The following is a 15,306-nucleotide window of genomic DNA, read 5'->3' on the forward strand; positions in this document are numbered from 1 at the left end:
CTCGACCAACCATGGTGTAGTTTTGGGCTGTTATCATGTGGATTAATGTACCGCTATATTTACTGTCCACTTCTGCATCTGTTTTTTGTAAAACAGCGGGTCACAGAGACAACTCTCTGACCAATCAGTGGTTTGCAATGTTTGCACATCACGTTTTAGTATCTGGTCCCAAGTCCTGGAACCGCAGCGGAGGTGATACCAAAAAAGTAGTACCGGGTACCAGATTCCAGGTCCTTTTTCCTAATGGAAACGCAAAAAGGCCGAGTCGAGTCGAGTCGAGCCGATGCCACGCAGTGGGAACGGGGCATTAGATGTTTCCCTCTTCCAGTCCACCTGGATGATAGGCTGATCATTTGAATCAGGCATGTTGGAAGAGGGATACATCTAAAGCATACAGGATAGTAGATCTGGAGGACCAGGGTTGGACACTCCTGATATAAGGGGTCAAATGACTCCTTCTGGTCCAGGTCCCTTCCACCAGCTGCCGCACTGACTTCTGGGATGACCGCCCATCCAGAAGGACAGCACATGACCATCCTTCCAGACCAGGGGGAGGAGTCTGCGGACCCCACGAGTGCAGACACACACAGTACATGATAATAGACAAACTGAACCTACAGAGATGCAGAGGCTGAGACAGCGGGAAAGAAAAGGGAGCAGAAGTGTGCAGCGGTGGGACCCTCAGACAGAGGCGTAGGTGTTGCCCGTGGCGCTGCAGTGGCGGATGGTGGGTGTACCGGCAGACGGGGTTAGGATGTGCTCGGTGTGGTCCTGTGGGGGCTGAGGCAGCGAGTGGAGGACGCCGGGCTGGACCACGCCCACTACAGGGTGGGATCCGTCCTCCAGTGCTCCGACCTGGATCACTTGAATTACCTCGTGCTCCGACTTCTCCCGCTTGGCCAGAGGTTCCCCCGATTCCTCCGTGTCCTCCTCTAGATCACTGTCCATTCCACTGGCTTCATCTGCAGAGCAGGAGGAGGCGGCATCACCGTGTAATTAGCAGGAAGCAGCGCATTTCCACCAACACTATGGATTTGTTCAGTTTAACTCCTGTTCTTTCCTTCAAATAAGTCGAACAATGAGCCCGTTTACATTCACACTAATACTCCTATCATTATCCGATATCTGGAGTTAGCAGACTATTATTGCTCATTAGGGGTGTAAGAAAATATCAGTTCTGCAATATATTGCGATATTTTATTTCACAATACTGTATCGATGTTAAAAAGTACTGTATCGATAATTTTAGGTATTTATTCAAATGCAGATATTGTGTGGGTTCATTTTTGTTTATATTTTATTTATTCTTTAACACTCTTTTATTAAATAATGTTAGTTCCTTTGTTGGGATTGCACAAAAATAATGTTCTGATGTTAGTTCTGATCTAATAGAATATGAACATTTGAACAGGATCTTAAACTGTAATGTCTGTAAAACACAATTTCAGTTTGGACACAGGAACATTTTGTGATATAACATTAGATCCTGTTCTGATTAAATAAAAATGTATTTAGTATTTGTATATATTTCTAGTGTAATTCAATTCTTCAAGGAAATAATCATTTAAAAAAAGAAACAAACAAAAAATTGCCTTTTTAACAGTATCATGATAGATTGTTATTTATCATGTTGTGATCCTAGTATTGTGATTTGTATTGTACCGTCATATTCTTGCCAATACACACCCCTATTGATCATGTAAACCAGTGTTTTTCAACCTGTTTTGAACAAACGCCCCTTTTTAATCATCATGAGCCTCCTGCCGCCCCCCTGAAAAAAAATTTTGTGACCAGTTGTTGAGCGTGGGGGTGGGGGGTCAGTTTGACGGAGCTTATATACATTGCATAGGTTAATGCCCCCCCCGCAACCGACGGGGGGATGCCATGACGTATTTTATTGTGAAGGAGTGTGTGTGCGTGTGTGTGTGTGGTGGTGGTGGGGCACGGAAATTTGCCACTGACATAACATGCTGTTTGATATTGATACTTATACAGAATAACACCCCACATTTTGGTCTCAGCACCCCCTGGGGGGTGGTACTGCCTCTATTGAGAAGCACTGATGTAATCTGATCTGTTTGATCAGATAACAGCAGTAATCTGATTATAACAAATCAGATTAACACACCTGGATTTGTCCTAATACTCTGATGTCTTCCTGTATGTGTACAGTTTAATCTGATTTATTTAGTTCTTTTACATCTGCACATGTGCAAACACAATAAAAATCGTAGAAAACAGAAGTTATGTGGTCAAACATGAGCGGAAGACAATAACAGGAAGTTTGACTCTACCATCAGTTTGTATGTACGCACTCCGAAAGAAATTTAATGGACTGAAACATCTAAACCAGGGTTTACAATTATCGTATGTCTGAAGTGCATATAAACGATCTGATTATGACAATTATCTGACAATTAACAATTATTGGATTTTTCTGGTCATGTAAACGGGCTCAAAGGCTGCGGTTACATGGACAATATGTCTCCAGTCTGACTGAAGTCATTCCGATCAGTGATTTTAATTCTGTTTAGGAAGAGGATGGACACTGATCTAATTAGATGTGTGTTTACTTGTTCAACTGGAAAAAAAAAAGAAGAAAAAGCAGAGGACAAAGCTGATGTAGCAGAAGGAGATGAAGTATTTCAGCTTTCTATAAGATAACCAAGATGGACCCAGTACATGTTCTAGGAAAATCACTTGTACTAGGGCTGAAAGATATATCGTTATCGTATCTATATCTAGATATGAACATTCAAGATATTAACATCAAAAAAGCAATGATATAAACGATATAGATTTCCCCCGCACTCGCCCTGCATGTACAGCTCTGGAAGTCACAACAAATTGAATTTTTACGACTGCCCTTGAATGCACCGCTAAAGCCATCCAACCACAAACCTTATGTTGATGACTGGCAGTGAGTTCTTGTAAATAAAACTGCACTTTCCACATTCTTTTGTATTATGATGTTTGTATTTTTCTGAAAAATGCTTGGTTTTCACCGAACCCGTAGTCATATTGAATCGTACGATATCGAGATATCTGGCATGAATATCGAGATATGAAATTTTGTCCATATCGTTCAGCCCTGACTTGTACCAGTCACTGTGTTCCTCAGGGGCCCATCGTGGCCCCCACAGGGGTCAAGCATGTGCAGTCAGAGACAAACACTAGCCTTGCAAACATCTAATCTAAAAGGTTTACACTCTTCCTCTGTTTGTGATCACACCAGGCTATGAGGTGATAACAGGAGACTCTGATTACATTTACACAAACCCCAAAACTCCTCTACTGACTACAACAGCTTCCTATTTTCTTTACAGTGGAATACACATTTTGTCACATACCTTTATCGATGTGGGTGAGGGTTAGCGTGTTCAAGCTGTCAAACTGAAAACACAGAAACAATTCATTACTTTTACCAATAAAATAACAAAAAATACAAGATAGTGATGTGACTGTGTCCCTACGAAAAACAAAACAGTCAAATAACAACGAATATTCAAAAACAGTGTTGTGTTGCGTCCTACCTCCCCCATGACACCTATGGGTGTCTCGCCAGTAGCCTGGGCCACACGATGTTCAACAAGGTAAAACATGTACTCGTCATAAAGGAGGCGGATTAGGTGGAATGAACCAAAACTGGCAGCACTGCGTAGGGTCAGGTCCCTGATTACCATAGAACTGACACAAACAAACAAAAACATGGTCACTCAGTGTACCTCTGCATCACATGATACACACTTACAGTGAGCCTCATTATATGTGCGTGTGTGTGTTTTGTACACACCTGTAGAAGGACCACTTGAGCAAGAACTGACGTGCCGCCCTGGGGAAGCTGGGCCGATGCTCATAAGGCTTGAGCACCTGAGTGACCACGTTGTCCAGCCAGGCCGCCCACTGCTCCAGGGAGCTCTGCTGCTGTAGTGTGGCCTTGAAGTCCTGCTCCAAGTGCTGAACTACTCCCTCCTCACACTGGCATACCCATGATGCCTGCTCCTGTACAGCCACACAGAAGAAACACAGATGGTTACAACATGTACAATCGTCCTCAAAATTATTAATACCCCTGCCATTTTTTGTGATTTTTTTTGTTTTTGTGATGAAATGAATGAGTTTTGTTAAGTTTGTTTGTGACTTATACGTGATACACAAGTGAGGGAATAACAACAAATGATACTTGAACAAATACTTGCTTTCAGGAGTATTTTATGAGTGGATTTCCAAAAAACACCATGTTCTAAATGATTCCTCCCCTAGGTTTACTCAGTCCAATGTCTGTTCGTATTAGTCAGTAGAGTCGCCTTTATTCTGGATGATGGTTCCTGTTAGTGTCCACAGACTGTCTTCCGTCCTCTATGGGATGGTGGTCCACTCTTCCTGGGCCAAAGCCTCCAGCTGGGTCTGGTTGGATGGTCTCCTACTCATCACTCTGGTCCTCAGCTCCTCCATGGATTCTTTATATGATTTTAGGTCTGGACTTGGACTGGGTCATGTCCTTGAACCACTGCTGCACTACCTTGGTGGTATGTTTAGGGTCAGTGTCCTGCTGGGACGTCCAATCAGGACCAATCTGGAGCTTCTCAGCAGACGCTTTCACGTTGTCATCCAGGATGACAGGACCTCCAACTGGAGGCTTTGGTCCAGGAAGAGGGGACCACCATCCCACAGGAGGCATAAGACAGTCTGTGGACACTAACAGGAACCATCATCCAGAACAAAGGATGCTCTACTGACTATTGAGAACAGACACTGGACTGAGTAAACCTAGGGGAGGAATAATTTAGAACATAACATTTTTTGGAAATCCATGAATAAAGTACTCCTGAAATAAAGTATTTGTTCAAGTATCATTTGTTGTTATTCCCTCACTTGTGTATCACATATAAGTCACAAACAAATTTGACGAAACTCATTTGTTTCATCACAAAAACAAAAAAAACAACAAAAAATTGCAGGGGCATGAATCATTTTGAGGACGACTGTACATGTTCTTTTTTACATACTTGTGATTGACAGAGAAAAACTGAAATGTCTAGAGCTGTCACCATGGTGACACATGACATCATGACAAACCATAGAAATTATTCTTTAACAATATAATTATCCTTTGGAACTGAAACACATAATACAAATTACATTTCTGTTTGCAATTGCACAGGAAAGACTTAACATTAATAACATACTATTACTGAAATATACAAAGACATTAGTGCTACAGAAAATGATGTAGAAATGTAGTTGGAAATATGAAATTTGTGTTAGTTTCACATGTAAGATAATTGACACAGTTATCATAATAATGCAACATAATTGCAGTTACCAAAATTAATTATAATAATTCTAACTGTTATAACTGTGTTGTAAGTGACAGGTATAATAATGTCCATTTATGACAAAAAAAACCAAACAAACACATAGCTGTTCTGACCTGTACGTTGGCAAAGTCAACACGGTTGAGATCACTCAGCATCTGGTTGATTTGTGAGGTGTTTTGCAACACAGCACGTGCCGCCTGAGCCAGGTGGTTCAGAGATGTGTATCTGCGCAGTGTTTGCGCAAAGGCACTAACAGCGGCAATCTACGAAAAGAATGCAGAGGCCATGGTCTTCACTACTGTAAACATACTGTACATACGTACTGCACACAGTGTGAGCAGAAGTTTAACAAAGCAGAAATAGACAGAGCAGTGGTTTACCTTGGTCTGGATCATTCTCTGTGGAATGACATTCATGGCATTATTGAGCCAACCTTCCAGGCTTTTGGCAAAGTTGCGAATGGCTTGAGTCAAGGCACCTGAAGGAGAAGACAACAAAGAGTGCTATATGAGGGTGACAATATCTCCCCAGCATGAACAAAAATCAATCTTATGATAGTTGACTTTCACAGTCAGGGTTTTTCCTACTGTTCCAAGGCTTCGGTGCAGCGCCCAGGTCGTGCTGTGCACCATTTATGCTAGACTCCTAAATTACTTTTCTCGGATCTGATGGCAGCAGCTGGTCCCCAGTGGTCCACACTGCACTTCAGCAAGTTTTGTTGCTAAGCTTTTTGGGTTGCTTTCCAAAATGTGTTACCCATGTACAGTAATACCTGTCAAAAAGCAGTGACAAGATGGCTGCCACTGCTTTTTCCTGCTCTGAGTCTTCCTTCAAAAATCACTCAAATCCACTGCCATCAGCTGAAATTGGAAATATTACTGTTGGTAAATAAAAGTCTTGCTTCAATTTTTTTTTTTTTTTTAATTTCTGCCAAAGTAGGGGCACTTATCAAGATATCATTTGAGGCCTGGGAGCACATAATGACTGAGGACTTAAGTTTTTGTCCTCAAGCCCTCCTGGAGTCTCCAAAGATATTTTTTGTGTGTGGAAAACATGGCAACGAGAAGGCTGACAGAGGAGTTGGAGGAGATTACAAAGTTCCTCAGTTTTCGGTCTTGAGGAAATTGATAAAGTGGTCAAACATCAGGCCAATCCCCTGGGCCTAACGGAAGAGGTCTGTGAGCTGAAGGCAACAGTGAAGCAGAAGGATTACAAGACTGAGCTGTTGGAACAACGGGCTGATGAGTTGGAGCAGTATTCCTGCATTAATGATGTCATCATCACTAGGCTGGAAACCAAACATCGCAGCTATGACAGTGATCAGCACGGTGAGGACGCACCACCTGAGAAACTGTACAGTCTCCATGAGCAAGTGGTTCAATACCTGAACAGTAAGAATCACGTATTTTCCTATATTTAATTCACTGATCCTGTAGATGTTCATAAAAGCTCAAATTAAAGTCAAGGGTTATTATATCAGAAACAGAGAAAACTGAAGAAAAAGTTACTTTTTCAGTAAAATCTCTCATTAACCGAACATAAACCCAGTGTGTACATCCACTGTTATTGGTCCAACTTCATGGGTTTTACTGGTGAATCAATGTTGTTGAAGATGACAGTGCTTCCATGGTTATGAGTCATATCTGATGACCTTGAAAAGATGAATAACTGTATTTTACCTGAGTTATTTACATGTATTGATAGGATTAGTGGATCAATAGTTATTTAACAGTTTACATCAGTGGATGGTTTTGGTCGCCAGGAGCCATTTGGGTCTTTATGGGTTTAAATTCACTTTATTGTTTGTTCATTCATTTTCTGAACCTGCTTTATCCTCACTAGGGTCACGAGGGTCACTTGGAGCCTATCCCAGCTACTTATGGGCGAAGGCGGGGTTCACCCTGGACATGTTGCCAGATCATTGCAGGGCTGACGTATAGAGACAAACAATCACTGTCACATTCACACCTATGGGGAATTTAGATTAACCAATTAACCTATTCATTAAAGCATGTCTTTGGATGGTGGGAGGAAGCTGGAGTACCCAGAGAGAACTCATGAAGACACGGGAGAACATGCAAACTCCACACAGAAAGGTCCCAACCCTATCGACTGGTGGTGAAATTGAACCCAGAACCTTCTTGCTGTGAGGCACGAGTGCTATCCACTGCACCACTGTGTCGCCATGTTTTTGTGTTTGTATTTTCTGTATTATGGATGATAACTGAGTAAACATAAACCTGAATAAAAATTGTCCAAAATGACAAAAAATGTAATTTTTTTGGTAAAAATATGAAATTGCAGAAGGATTGCCAGATCCCAACAGAAACACAACAATGTCTACGTCCACTGAAAAGCAAGGGAAGACCCTGACAGAGCTATGCAGAAATAAAGACAGTAGGGTAAACGAAAGCAATATCTGGGATCTTACTGGGAATTGGTCTCAGGACATCAGGGATGAGAATCTCCACAAGGGCCTGGTACATCAGATGGTCACAGGTGCTCATCCACTTGAGTACAGCTTCATTTCTACACAAAACTAAAAGCTGTGAACGGGGGAGCCGTGCTTCAATCTCACTTACGCTGCTGCAAAACAAACAAACAAACCAAACATATTTACAGAGGCCGATATATTCGGATCAAATATTAAACTGTGCATCAGAAGATATGATAATCATGTGTAATGTTTCCATGGACCATAAAACCACAGTGAAAATACTCTGAACCTGTTTTCTGTTACAGTGGTGCCCTCTACAGAGTCAGGAGGAGAATATCGCCAGAATGTCTGCCATAGCTTCTCAATTAAACTGAACTGGAGGTTGACCACCACATCCAGGATAGCCTGAAACAAAAACATCATCAAGAGTGAGGAGAGTTTCTGGCACCTATATAATTTATACAAATCTATTCTAGGTACATTTACCCTTTATATGCAAGAATGGGCTGGACTGTACACTATGTCCATTGGCTGTTTTTGTCATAACCTGTGAAAAACCCTGATGCAAGTCTGTTATATATATATATATATATATATATATATATAAACAAGAGCAAAGTTAGGATTGAAAACTCAAGATGAGGAGACAAATTTGTTGCAAAATGTCAGCCGCTGGTATTTACTGATCTGTCACTATAAACACACATGACCTTTCCCAAGTTTGTCATACTATAAATTCAGCCAAAGTCTGAAATGACTGGTTTTGGGCTTTTTTTTTTACCACCTTAATATCAAAACTGCAGCATTTTCAGTTGAGCTAGAAAAAACTAATGGAAAAGCATTCAACCCTAAGATGTAATGTTAATAAATAGGTGAAAAAACCCTGTCCACACTGCACAACATTTTGCCCCTCCTGCTCAGATATCCTGCTTAGTAAGGGATTCATTCTGAATTTTAAATTAAAGATAACTGTAAACTAGATTAAACTAAATTTATGTCCTTTTGGGTAGCTCAGTCAAACCAAACATTCTGCCCAAGTCTTAACTTTCAATCTTTTAAAAAAACTCATAAAAAAAAAAAAAAAAATCAACCTGTGTACTGATATTGTTGCAAGAGTGAGGAGGTTACATAGCTTTTTTAAATGGTTAAGTTTAGACATCATGTGTTTCCAAAATGTGCTATCTAGACTTCAGCCTTTTTTGGTGTTCTGGTATTCCCTGGAAACCTCAAATAATGTGGAATCATTGTGTAGGTCACCTGTGATCTTACACCCATGCACATCTACCATCTCTGGAATTTGTCATGTAAAAATTTCACCACAAATGAACCTTCACCTTTACCACACGCAGAGGTCATGTGACTCTGGTTGTCCCCTGCCCATCTTTGTGATTTGCTCAACACATTTCTTTCCCTCTGTGCCTTTATTCTCCTGTTTCCTCACAACAATTAACCTCCTAAGACCCAGGAAATGTCTGTAAGGTACAAGCTTTTTTTTCTTTTTTACCAAACAAGTGCCTATATGGAAAACATCATGATGCAACAGTTTTTTCAGATGCAGTTTTTAAAATTTTTATGGAATGTCCTTTGTGGTGGACAGTTTTCTTTTTTCTTTTCTTTGTTTTTTTTTTTTTTTTTTTTTTGGTATAAAGTTGTGAAACTCTTGTCCACAAATGTAGACAGAAAACCCATAGCTGGGTCTTAGGAGGTTAAGAAGGCTGGACTGACAGATGGAAACCTCAGCTCTACAATGATGTGCAATACCTCTGATGGCCACTAGATGTTGCTCCAAAAAGCCCTGGCTACCACAGATTTACACTGAACATCTCGCTTTGGTCTCACATGAAGCGATAACTCCAAAATACACAAAGACATCTGATGAAAATGATGAGACAGATGACTTTTAAGGCAGTGGTGGGTCAGGAACATGTTTCTGTCTTCAAACAAGCTCAACAGTTGCAGTGCAGCTTATTAATGTGAGCTTTGACATCATGTCCAGGGATAATGTTAGTAACCTGGTCTAAAACACATCCTGTGTGAATGTGTCACATGCACTGATGGGAGGCAAACTGCTAAATCAAATAACAAGGTTTGTACACATTTTTCAAGGTCAAATTCAAGCACTTTTAAGGATCATTTTCTCATTTTTCCAGCACAGCCCCTTATCTCTGGGGTCAAATACATGTCTACAGGAATATATATACTCGGGATCATTATTTTTCACTTTTTATCACAATGAGGTACATTGTATTATGCTATAAACATTTAAAATTATGTTTCATAAGAGCAAAAAGTTTAGTAATTAAAGGAGAACACAAAGTTTTATCCAAAAAAAAAAAGGAAGTCAATTGGCATTCGTCAGACACAGTCACACCGAGACAAAGATTAAGATGAAAATTTCTTTTTCTTTAATTTTATTTTTTGATGTAAAGTTTTATTTTCAAAATGTTTGACCTCTCTGTCAGTAGCTTTGGGTTGGCATCTAACCTGGCAGAGTTAATATTAAAAATACATAAATGAATCACATCACAGAGTTAGAATTGCAAGCACTTAAAACTACAACTAAAGAGATTTCAAACATTGTACGAACCCCAAAATAAAGTCCCCAGGTGAAACTAGCCCCATGCATATAGGGCCTGAGTAATAAGGCTGAAGTGTGCAGTTACCTCACAGTGCTCTCTGTAAAGGGATTGGAGAGCTTTCACGTCTTCTACACTGATGTTCTCTGTATTGCTCTGTCCCAGATCCAGCTCTATGAAGTCAGGGAGGGCCCGGGATGCATCTGTTGAGAGAATAACAAGTAGTAAAGTTACCCTCTGTAGAGAAACTTCAGAGAGTCCTGTCCATATTTAATGTTCCAAATGTAGAAAAGCAGCTGACCTAAGAACTGCTGGTGGTGCTGGCTCTGTGCAATGACTGTCTGTTCTGCGGCACCAGGAAGGTGCTGGCCTCCACCTGAGTAGTTCTCCCCACAGCCACTGTCAAACTTCTGCACTGGCTTGAAACTGGAATCAGTATGGTTGATGTCAGACAGGCTATGGGTCATGTCATATCAGGTGTTGTGTTTGTGCATGCAGTGTATGCCACGATGCTTGTATTTTATTTTACCGTTGTTTCTGCTGAACAGGCTGCTGTCTGAGGGCCATATACTGCATGTCTTCTTGAAGTCTATTGAGCGGGGAATCTGGTTTCACACGTATACCATAGTAATGATATTTGGAGTTCCCCCTGTGAGATAAAATGAAAGCACACACAATGTGACCAAGTGTCCAAGGTGAGGAGAAAGGGACGGGAAAGTTGTATGAGCAAAGGAGAAGACTGAGGAGAATAAAGGCAGGCAGCATTTTGGGTTTATTGGAGTTAATGCTATGAAAAGGATAACATAGACTGCTGTAAGATGAAAATCTGTTGCAAAGTGCAGCACAAAGAATTAAGATGCAGCTACTAAACCTGTTACAATTATTACATTCTGGTAATAATCATCTCCAGAACCCCGCGATCACCCACAAAGTGTTGGTTTGATAAGGTTATAGTAAAAATGGTTACCATGTGGTTTATGATTTAACTATCAGTACTCCTAAAATATGGCACTTGTAAAAACCTTAAGGTACATGGTACAAGACCACATCCACCTCATTTTGAGGGAGGAAAAGCCCTAGACTGTTCTCTCCATACCATGAGTATTATTTCTGGGTTTCCCTTGGCCTTTGGCATAGCGTGTGTTGTTACTGAGTGCATCATTTTGTCTCATTTGCTTTGTGTTTTATGTGTTTATGTATTTACTTCATTTAAAGCTGCGTATGACTTTCGTTACCAATTTTTCATCAAATCTGTAAAACCCGAGTCATTGCTGAAGAATCACGAATCCATGGGTTTTTCTGCGATTACTCACTTGAATCTCTTCTCTTCAATTTGGAAGTGTACTCCACTGTAAACGAACCATTTGTTTACAAACAGAGCCGGTAGGTAACTCGGGCATTTTCGGAAATTCGTTGCGATGTGCATTGTGGGAAGCGGAGCTCCATGCAGCTGCATTATGGCCACAGTGGCAACAAACACGGAAACGCCTTCATTGCCTCTTGCTACTGTGGCTACCTGGAGCTCTGTTTCCCACAGTGCACATCGTGAGAAATTTCTGAAAATGCCCGAGTGACCTACTGGCTCTGTTTGTAAACAAATGGTTTGTTTATGGTGGAGTACACTTCCAAATTGTTCACCATGAGGGAAGAGATTCAGGTGAGTAATCACAGAAAGACTTACAGATTCATGATACTTAGACTATGACTGGGGTTTTACAGATTTGATGAAAAATTGGTGACGAAAGTAATACGCAGCTTTAAGCATTTTATTTTTTTAATGTATTGTTGTGTTTTAATGCTTTGTATTGTTTCATATAATGTATTTTTTGTTACAGCACTTCAGTCAACGCTGTTGTTTTTAAATGTGCTTTGCAAATAAATTGGATTGGATTAGACAAGTGCTTAAGTTTGCGCAATGCTTTATTTGAACTCACAAAAAATAAATCTCTCACAACAACAGTTACATAACAACAAGAGCTAACCTTGTCCCAAGGCGTCTTGTACGGAGGCCCATGAAGATGGAGCGGATGAGTTTGCCAAAAGAAGCTGCATTTACAGGGTCTAGTTTCTGCTCCTGGCAGTGGCGCAAATAATGATTGTAGAGTGTGGATCGAGGCAGACTTACACCCTCAGCTGTCTCGTAATTGTCCAAAAGCCATTGGAGCTATAAGGGAACACATGCAGTGTTACTCCAAAGATTCATACAGTCTGCAAAATGTCTGGAATAGCCTCAAACCAAAAGTCAGTAATCCTGATGATGCAGTATCACAGCCCTGTACAAGCACATCTACAGCAGCCAGGACGCTTTAACTAATAATAACCAGCAACAAAAAACAAGCACAAAACAAAGTGTGCAGCAGGCAGAGAGAAGCAGAAGAGCAAGAGTTAAGCAAAATTAGGCAAGGGCAAGCATTTGGAAAAGCAACTTACATGGCTGTTGAGCAGCGAGCTTCTCTGACTGGATAAACCTTCAGATTTTTGGAGCGTCTCAATCGCCATTTCAATCTGATAAACCACGAAGCACAGACAACATAATGTAAGAGAAGGAAATAAAAACACAAGCAGGAAAAACAAAGGGTTGGTGTGGGCACACTAGTGGCCACAGGCAAAAGTAAAGAGATTCTAGAAAGACCCCAAAGCAAGCACCACTAAATGCAAGCACCAACAGGGACTGTTTCTGAGCGCAGATGTCTGGGATGTGCAGCTGGAAGACACTGAACCCTACTTTTACAGTTATATGTCCATGGTCTACTGCTGCTGGGATTACACATCATATAACATGAGGAGCCATGGTGCTCAGTGAACAAATGTAATTTCCCTACAAAAACATTAATAGAAAACAACGATATATACATTGGGCAAAAAATGCAAGATTACTATTTAGAGTAGGGAACAACGGACTCACATTAGGAAGTGTAGTATCACCCTGTACTGTGTGCTATTATAATTGCAAAAGTTTGCATATTTAGGAGAATTTAGAGATACAGAAAAGGGAAACGTAAACACAGTCTATATTGTGTGGTGGCATTTTTGATTTAGTAACACTGAGCACATACCGATACAGAGCAACAGGTTTCAAATAAAAGTATTTTTTAATTTTTATGCAGGTTCAATGCTGCAGGAGGCAAAAATCCAGCAGAAAAAATATGAATTTGAAAATGTACACCTTTCTTCTACATCCTAAAGGTCATATCTGCCCAAATCTGAACAGTGATTGGTAATTACAGCTGTCAGTCACATACTTAACATGGCCTTAAGTGGCTGAAAACACTTAGGAGCAGCACAGGGTAGAGTTCAGAGGAGGGGGTTACATTCTTGTTTCTTGTCAGATCACCTGAATTACAATAAACTGAAAAGCTACTATCATGGGAAAAAATGCACAGCTCAAGTTGAGCAACATGTGCATTTGTCTTCACAACCAAATATGCAGAATCAAATCAAAATATCAAATTGGTCCCAGTAACCACATTGTGATTCACCAAACCATGTAGCCCCAGTACAGAGGTAGTGTGAGCTCATCACCCTGGTTTCATTGGAGACACATTTAATACTAGTGTTCATATAATGGCATTGACACATGACACCTTTGGTTTATGTCCAGTCTTATCCCTTTGTTACATATTTTTCTTCCACTGCTTCAAATCGTCTTTCCTTTAGACACTATCCATTCAGCAGCAGGGGCCTGTCACTGCAGGAGTATTAGCACTGCTGATAAAGAATTGCATCAAGATGTCGCATTACTACTTTATTGGAGGTGTGCAGGACTGTTTGCTTAAGGATAGTGGCTTAGGTAGATTTAACTAACAGTACTGTGTCGGTGAACTACCAATAAAATATCAGGGTTGGAGTCATGTATTACCTCTGTCCTCTTCAAACTCATCTCTGTAACATTTGCAGAGCCTTTTGCTTGTTTTAACTCATTTCAGAGTTGGCCACTACATAAATGCTGTCTGTAGATCCTGTGGAAAATGTTTGTCCTTCAATATAAGGCTCTGAGCAACTCTGCCAGAAAAGCTTGTTCTCATTAAATATGGTCATTGTCACCAGATGCTTAATCTTCGCATTCTTTATACTTTCAACAAGATAAACTAAAGTTAGAAAAAGGAGAGGAATAAGGAATAAATGACCAATTTAAATGACACAACTACAAAATTAACCCTTTCATGCATGAATTATGAATCAAAGTAGCTTTTTGCTCAAAGTTGCTAAAGTTCAAAATGCATTTTGAATTTTTTATTTTTTTTAATCTGGTTTTATTAAGAAGATATTTTACCTCCTCAGACCCAGGAAAGTACAAGGTTGGGCTTTTTAAATTAATTAATTACCTATATTGGAAACATGATGATGCAACAGTTTTTTCAGATGCTTTTTTTTAGTTTTTATTTTATAGAATGTCCTTTGCAACGGACAGTTTTTTGCGTAAAGCTGTGAAACGCTTGTCCACAAACGTGGACAGTAGACCCATAGCTGGATCTGAGGAGGTTAACTTTAGCAGATCACAGATTAGTCCACATTCTAAAACTAAGATGATCCATTTGTTCATCGTATTGCTTCGGGTCTATACAGACTGTCCCCATGTGGTTTGGAGAATATTGCCTTTAAAACCCTTTGGAAAGTGAGTTAAACTGTGTGTCCATAAATGTGGATGTCATGCATTAAAGGGTTAATGTTGTGCCCCTTCCTCACCCCCAAACGAACAAAAATCATTGTAGAGGAAACTGTGCTGTCCTGGTACGCTCTGAAATGTGACACTCTACAAGCACTCCAGTACGGGTCTATTTTAAAGAGATGGGTGTCCTACATTTTGGATCACACTCATCCACAGATCAATAAATTATGACAGAAACAGAGTGACTGCACTCAAAGTCTTAACAGACTGTTCACAAGGTGGATGTAGATGGGAACATAGAGGTCACTACAAAGTAACTGTAGTTCCTGTGCACGGACTCCCAGTGAGACGGCCTATTACTCA

General features: G+C 40.4%; 1 protein-coding gene across 1 annotated transcript in view; it reads right to left on the reverse strand.

Moving 5' to 3' along the window:
- Window positions 1-315: 315 nt before the first annotated feature.
- The window catches only part of rfx3 (regulatory factor X, 3 (influences HLA class II expression)), a 32,000-nt gene continuing 17,009 nt past the window's right edge, over window positions 316-15,306 (reverse strand). The window contains exons 5-17 of the mRNA XM_030151093.1: window positions 12,765-12,839; window positions 12,317-12,498; window positions 10,864-10,983; window positions 10,636-10,760; window positions 10,422-10,537; window positions 8,048-8,163; window positions 7,753-7,907; window positions 5,702-5,799; window positions 5,435-5,584; window positions 3,794-4,002; window positions 3,534-3,687; window positions 3,351-3,393; window positions 316-962 (exon numbers count right to left, since the gene is read on the reverse strand). Coding sequence (XP_030006953.1) covers window positions 682-962; window positions 3,351-3,393; window positions 3,534-3,687; window positions 3,794-4,002; window positions 5,435-5,584; window positions 5,702-5,799; window positions 7,753-7,907; window positions 8,048-8,163; window positions 10,422-10,537; window positions 10,636-10,760; window positions 10,864-10,983; window positions 12,317-12,498; window positions 12,765-12,839 — 1,824 coding nt within the window. The 3' untranslated portion in view covers window positions 316-681. The remainder of the gene's footprint in view (window positions 963-3,350; window positions 3,394-3,533; window positions 3,688-3,793; window positions 4,003-5,434; window positions 5,585-5,701; window positions 5,800-7,752; window positions 7,908-8,047; window positions 8,164-10,421; window positions 10,538-10,635; window positions 10,761-10,863; window positions 10,984-12,316; window positions 12,499-12,764; window positions 12,840-15,306) is intronic.

Source organism: Sphaeramia orbicularis, chromosome 12 (genome assembly GCF_902148855.1).
Source record: "Sphaeramia orbicularis chromosome 12, fSphaOr1.1, whole genome shotgun sequence".
NCBI classification, from domain to species: Eukaryota; Metazoa; Chordata; class Actinopteri; order Kurtiformes; family Apogonidae; genus Sphaeramia; species Sphaeramia orbicularis.